At 43.6% G+C, this 7103-nt stretch overlaps 1 protein-coding gene across 1 annotated transcript; it reads right to left on the bottom strand.

Moving 5' to 3' along the window:
• Positions 1–229: 229 nt before the first annotated feature.
• Positions 230–2652, bottom strand: LOC147854726 (pectinesterase-like). The gene is made up of 2 exons (XM_087331100.1): positions 1242–2652; positions 230–1137 (listed from the first exon to the last, which is right to left on the bottom strand). Exons 1-2 carry the CDS (start codon positions 2359–2361, stop codon positions 443–445), a joined length of 1815 nt encoding a protein of 604 aa, XP_087187226.1. The 5' UTR covers positions 2362–2652; the 3' UTR covers positions 230–442.
• Positions 2653–7103: the final 4451 nt, after the last annotated feature.

Below are 7103 nucleotides of genomic sequence, written 5' to 3'. Positions count from 1 at the left end.
ATAGACTTGATATCTACCTCGAAAACCTCAGATGTGGGCATCTGTTAGGTGTAATATGCGATGAGTAGTACGTACATAGATTATAGTGAACTCGAAAATAAGAAGAATGGATTCACTTGGGATATCGTTTATTGAACACACTATGGGGCTATAGAAACCAAGCCACCACCATAACAAGAGCATTAACACAAATAAAGCACATGCCCAACAATATAGACAAATAAAGAGGGATGCGAAAATACATTGTATTTGTCTTGGACCCAATTCACATTTTTTCAAAGACCGGGATTAAAGAGATACATAATGTCCCACTCTGGAGACCCAACCCGATGCAATCAAATAATAACAACGAAGTGTTGCTTATTTATGCCCTTATAGGGGATGGAATGGGCACCTTGTATTGCCACACACACCAAAGAAATGGATGACATATTGTCACTCTCTATAGGCCCACCTTATACGGAACACCGTAGGCATCAAGCCACGTGTCGCCGGCGATGAAATCGGCAACTGTGAAATCGGTCGCCTCGGACCTGGTCAAGGCAGGATGGACACCCTTCCATTTCACGCGGCCCGATGTGGTGGCGCCGCCCCCCGTGTTGGCATACTCTCCATAGTACAATGTGTCGGTGAAGGGATTACTGGCATTCCACGGAAGCCATCCCGCGGGGTCGACGAGACCTTGGAGCTCCGACTGCATGAACACAACGCGCGAGTAGGCCTTCCACGGGCGGCCGAGGTACGTGGACACTTTGTAAGGGGCATTCTGGAGGGACGAGTCGGCCGTGACAGTGCACCCCTGGAACACATAGCCCGATATGTCCGAGGAGAGCGTCCGGCCTTGGGCCGTGTAAGTGTTCTGCTGGCCTTGGAGCGGGAGGCGCGCGAGGAGCACACAGTTCTGGAACACGGCGATCGCGTTTCCGAAGATGAAGTCGACCGTCCCGTAGATGCGGCACTCGCGGTAGAACTGCCTGCTCGAGAGTGCGTACAATGTGTCTTGGTACCCCTCGAAACTGCACCGGTAGAAGACTAGGAAGTCCGCCCCAGCCCGCAAGGCCACGGCTTGGTGCCCGGACGGCCCTGCCGTGTTCCGGAACGTGATGTCCCGAGCATAGAACTCGGCGCCCGCGATACCTACACATGAATTCAGCCCCAACCATTTCTAGTCATCATGCTATGGCAGCTTAATTCATCTAAGCACACAAAAAAAGGAAGAAATGGATGGGATCGGTCCATACCCACGGTCGAGGTGCGGTACGTGTTGTAGTTCCCGCTCGCCACATTGCGGTTCCCAGTGATGATAGTGACCCCGATCCCGTCCCCGATGAACGTCACCTTCTTCTTGCTCGACGACACGTTGAAGACCTCGTTGTACACCCCGGCCTTGATGTAGATCACGAAGCGGCCTGAGTATGAGGACGGCATCCCATTGAGCGCGGCCGTGATGGTTGTGAATTGTCCACTCCCATCCTTGGCCACCACAATGTTCGCTGAGATGGATGAAGTGGAGGATTGGAGGAGCCGGCGGTCGCCCGCCGAGACCCATGCGGGGAACTCGTCTCCTTCTCGGAGTCCGAGCTCCGCAGCCGTAAGCAAATTGGGCCGATCCCACAGGAGCCTCCGTCTCCGCCTCCCCCCGCTGCCCGGGTGTCCGATGAAAGGTGGCTCTTGCGGGAGCGGGCCGAGCCACTTCTCCAAGTTGTTCCCGACCTGGGACAGAACCCCAATGAGGCATATCGAGTCCCCGATGACTTTGCCTAGGTAGGATTGCTCGGCTTGGAGGCGTTCTTGCACAAAGCCCGGCGCGAACTCAAAGTTGTCCACGCACGAGATTTGGAAGCTAAGCGCGGAGCTCAACCACACCTTCACATCAATGAGCTTCTCTTTAAGCTTCTCGAGGTCGGCCACCGTGGCCGAGTCCATCGCGGCCAGGCGGTCCCCCGCGTAGCGGAGCTGCTCCCTTGCGTCCTCGAGAACCTCCACGCACACACCCGCACATTGGTCGACCAATGGGGTCGCCGCGCTCCCTTCGTGGGTGCTATTGTGGGCCAATTCAGTGCCTTGGTCGCACTGCGTCCCAGCCGCTTGGAGCATGTAGGCCACGAGATCCATTGGCTTAGGGATGGGATTCGCAACAAAATCGAACGAGGAGAGCTCCTCCACGCACACCGATGGATACGTGGTGTGGTTGCATATGGCTTGTATGAGCTTCTCGTGGGCGAGGTAAGGGGCAGCCATGGAAGGGACCACGAATGCGAAATTGACGCAAAGGATAAGCGCAAAAATGGATATGGCAATGCGGGGGCATCCCGAGCGGAGGAGGAGGCATGAAGTAGAGGAGGAGGTCATCATGCTCATGTGACCTAGTGTATATACTAAATAGTGAATGTAGATGTCTAGTAGATCTCTATTCCGGTATGAAAATGGGAGACACTAGGTGGTTTGGTGGGTGATATTGGTATTATTAGTATAAGTGTGGGTGATCACGTTTATTGTGTTAACAATCTATGTAGCTATATATAGGGATTGTGTGTGTGTGTATGTGAGAGATATATGTCTCCAATCCTCATAGACTCTTAGACCAATTTGCCGACACTACTATAGGCCATCTATTGGCTACATTGAATGTTAGTAGTCAGTCGCCCACACATAAATAGTGCAATGGCTGAACTATTTGGATGCCATCTATATACCTCCCTTTTGCACGTCCACACTTTATGATTTCTCTTTGGCAATGTGTTGAATATGTGGACATCCCACCTACATCATACATTACTCTTCAATTCTTTGGCATCTTCTGAGTGTGCAAACACTTTTGGTATGGATAGAAAAAGTTTGGTTACTCATTGTCAAACCTTCTTGGACCATATTGTTTTCTTACGTTGTATAAGTTATATTTGCAAGATTAACAAAATGGGAATGTACATATAAGCAATAGATTTTGTTTGAGCTTCTCACCTTCTTATGCTCCTTGAACTTCCTCCACAAATTCATTGTCAGTTTTCTCTTGACTCTTGAGCTTTAGGTTCTAGGTTGGCTATATATATATATATATATTACTGACTCATCGTGTTAATGTCTATCTCTACTCTCATCAAGACTATATATTAACTTCTATTTTTCACGTTTTTTTTTAATTGAAAATCATTTTGTTTGGGGTAATTAAACATGATGAATATTTCTTACTCTTGTGGTGAAAAATAGGTGGAGTCTCATCTTGACAATTGTAGTGATTCTATACATGTCAAGAGTCAAGACTCGAGAGTCAATATTATGCTAAATAATTTCTATAAAAAACATTTATATATAGTAGGTTGACAAATAAATGAATAACATGATTGAATTATGTAGATGTCCTAGATTTTTACCAACATAATCATCATTATTATTATTATTTTAATTAGTCGTAGTATTAGTTCACACTTGTAATTCTTTTGTTTTTTATTAACTATTAGAGAGGTAACTTAATAAAAACATCCTAATCTTGTGTTAGATCTACCTTCATTTTATTGTATTCCTTGTCTTTTGGTATGTTTATATCTACCCTAAGCTCCACACAAAAACCATAAACCTGCGAACATCCATGCCTTTTTGTATACTTTTTGCGTCTCCATACTAATGCAAAATGTACAAAGTATTGATAAAATAACTTCTAAGTTCCTTGCTTTCTCTTCCCTTTGACAAACATTATACCACGCAATCGAGAACTTGTTGGTAAGCCTTCTTTTTATTTTCTTTTTTAAAGGATGTTACACTAACATATCATGCAAAAAAGCACAATATACAAATCTACCATGTTATTGTAATACATATATAATACCCGTAAGTATTTCATTCAGATGTTTTTGTTACTAAATTTATATTCATTTACATGTTTTTGATACTAAATCTCTATTCTTTATTAAATCGGTTTTTGATTTACACTTTAATAATATTTTTGTCTGCCTATGTCACAACTAATCATTTTTGTTTAATGCACTCAGTGTGTCATTTGTTTATATGTTAATGGTCTTGTTGTAGAATAAAGAGTAACGTAATTGAACACAAGGATATCTCCTTATCTTATTTATCCTTTCAAAATCCATGGAAAGTGTTTTTGATACATTTGATACATTTGATACAATTGAGTATAAAGGAAGGGAAAATTGACAACATCTGATTGTCTTATTATCATGTGAAGCCCATTGCATATGTTTTTGTACAATGCAATAAAACTTTACATTTGCTAACTTTTTTAAATAAAAGCAAGGTTCTAATGTAAGTATGTGACATTTTAAAGCTTAATGTAAACTAAAGGGTATCTAAAGTTGAAAAACGTGATGGAAAGTTTTTTACATAAAGGCCAAGTGCCACTATCAAAGTACAATACTCATTCTTATCATTGTTATTTGAGAAGTTTCAAGTTTTATGAGATTGCTTAGACCAGCGTTTTTAGTATGGTTGTAATATCATTAGAGAGAATTTTGGAATAATATCATCTATGATACCTATGTCCATATTTAACTTAAAAATATTGCATTCACTAACCAAGGAAAGCTAGAACATACCAAATAGGGTCTCTTCAAAGAAAGTAATTTTCTAGATGTCTCCTATGCGGTCTTATAATATTGTACAAATATACTTTCAGATTGTCTACATTGAAAGAAGCCTAAGAGTTACTTATGTGTGTGTGTGTCTGTGTGTGTGTGTACATAACAACGGTACATTGAATATATGAAACTAGCCTAGTTGGAGGTTTTCCTAGTCTAACAATTAGTCATTGAATTCCTTGAGAAGTAGATATAGGCTCGAGAAGAAACTTTTTTGCATTGAAGAGATATGATTCATAACGGATTGATCCACCAACTGTCATTTAGGATGTATATATTGTCAATTCCATTTTATTAGGTAGGTGTCACACCATATCTAGCTTTTGATGACAAACATAAAAAAGCATAGCTTTATGTCTAAACCATAGCCTTCAAGATAGTTTCTAATCATAAGGTTGTTCATGAGCGACATTTAATTAATTAGGGATACATTTATGCTCATTATTGGAGCACAAGTTATGGAGTGGTTTTAAAACTCATGATGACATTATCATGCACAAACAAGGACCTTGGACTAAAATCTGTTATTGTCTTGATCTTAAATATGTGTGTACGCATGAACTGGCCTTCCGAATATATTTTAGAAGACGGGAATGCTTACCTATATGCGTCTCCTATATGTATGTGGCAAAGACTTGTTCTTGTTTCAAAAGGATTTAGGCTAGGTGTTGTTCTTTACTTAAAGTAGCTTGTTTTCTTTTGTGACATGTTTTCCCCATTTCAATTGAGGTGACATATTTTTTAAATTATTGATATTTCTTAAAATAACTATTTTGTAAATACAAAGCTATAATTGTCTCCATTGTGAAACTTTGCCGTGGGATGTCAAAATCTTTGATTAATTGCATTTATGAAGTAAAATGGGAATAATTGAAGGGAGTTGGTAAAAACATTAGGGATTCTATCATCATCCCCAGAAAGGTCGAAGATTTATGTGACAAAAAATGAAACATTTTTATAGAGTATATGTTGTGGGATGTAATAGAGATTCCCGAAGCAGAGCGGGTGCATCAGAGCGGGTGTAGCAGAGCGGCGCGCCAACCCCCGGCGGAGGTTTGCGGTGTGGGCGTCTCACCAGGAGACCTGCCCGGCACAGCAGAGCAGCGGCGCAGGAGGGCTGACTTGCGCCTGTAAGCAGCGGAGCAGGAGCCGGAGCCGGAGCCAGAGCAGGGGCCGAGAGATGCCTCTTTGTGACACAAAAGGATCACAAACGCAGGAGCAGGAGCTGGAGCCGGAGCGCCTCTCCTCCCCGCCGTTGCTGCATCACCCTCCTCAGTTTCGTGAGGAGGCCATCCTTTAGGGTTTTCCTCTCACACCTCCCCCACTGTTCGAGGAGGAGCAGGTTTTGAGGAGTGAACCCCCCCTTCCCCCCCCACACACACACACTGTTCGAGGAGTGAACCCAACCTTCGAGGAGTGTAGTTAGAGCCCCCCCCCCCCACACACTGTTCGAGGAGTGAACCCAACCTTCGAGGAGTGTAGTTAGAGGCCCCCCCCCCACACACTGTTCGAGGAGTGAACCCAACCTTCGAGGAGTGAAACCCCTGCAAAAAAAAAAAAAAAGGAAAAAAGGAAAAAAAAGATGGCACCTTCAAACATCGCCACTGTCGAACACATTGCACCAACAAGCCCCTCGATCGATAACGGACAAAACATCTCTGATAACGGGGGTCCTGTTGAGATTTTTTTCAACAACGAAGAGATGCTTCTACTTGAGAAAGAGATAGAGCGCCTTGAGCGAATTGCGGTCATATGCCGAGTGATGGGATCACGACCAAACAGAGGGTTGTTGCGAGATATGTTGCAAGCTCAATTTCATTCACAACTCCGTGGTATAAAAGAAGTCCAACCGCTTGGTAAAGGCTTCTATCAAATCATACTAGAAGACACGGAGTCTGCAACGAACCTCATAGCACTTTCCCCATGCCAGGTCCGTAATACATGGTTGTTCATGCGTAAATGGACACATGGTTTTAACCCAGAGAAAGCCGCACAACAGGACGACTCCATGAAAAAGGTAATAATGTTGTTTCCTGGACTATCCTTAGAATACAACATGCTACTTCCTACTATTGGCAACTCCTTTGGGATGATGTTGGATGAGGAATTAACGCTAGCAAACAAACTAAAGAAGCACCTAAGCCCTCCCTCTATCCGCCTCTTGGTGCAGGACATCAATAAACTTCCCTCCAAGATCCTCATTCCCGGAAAAACGGAATGCGAATTGAACAACGCATAGAAGTGATTGGCGCACCGGGGCAATTTTTTGCATGCAAAAAACTTGGTCATTTAAAAAAGAATTGCCCCACAAGACGTATTAAAGATCCTACAAAGGAGACCTTGGAAGGTCAGGATACCATAAGACATCAAAAGCCTCCCCCACCACGACCCGACAAGGCTGTGATGGAATGGCGAGTGGTGGGAAAAACCCATGTCCTTCGGAAAACATCACCGGCACAAAATCCTCCATCGCCTATGAGCCCCAATCGCTTTGATCTACTACAAGAGCTC

This window comes from Azolla caroliniana, unplaced genomic scaffold (assembly GCF_043228905.1).
Source record: "Azolla caroliniana isolate FFs.n. ecotype wild unplaced genomic scaffold, voAzoCaro1.0.p SCAF_15, whole genome shotgun sequence".
NCBI lineage: Eukaryota > Viridiplantae > Streptophyta > Polypodiopsida > Salviniales > Salviniaceae > Azolla > Azolla caroliniana.
This window is presented reverse-complemented; position numbering and strand designations above follow the sequence as displayed.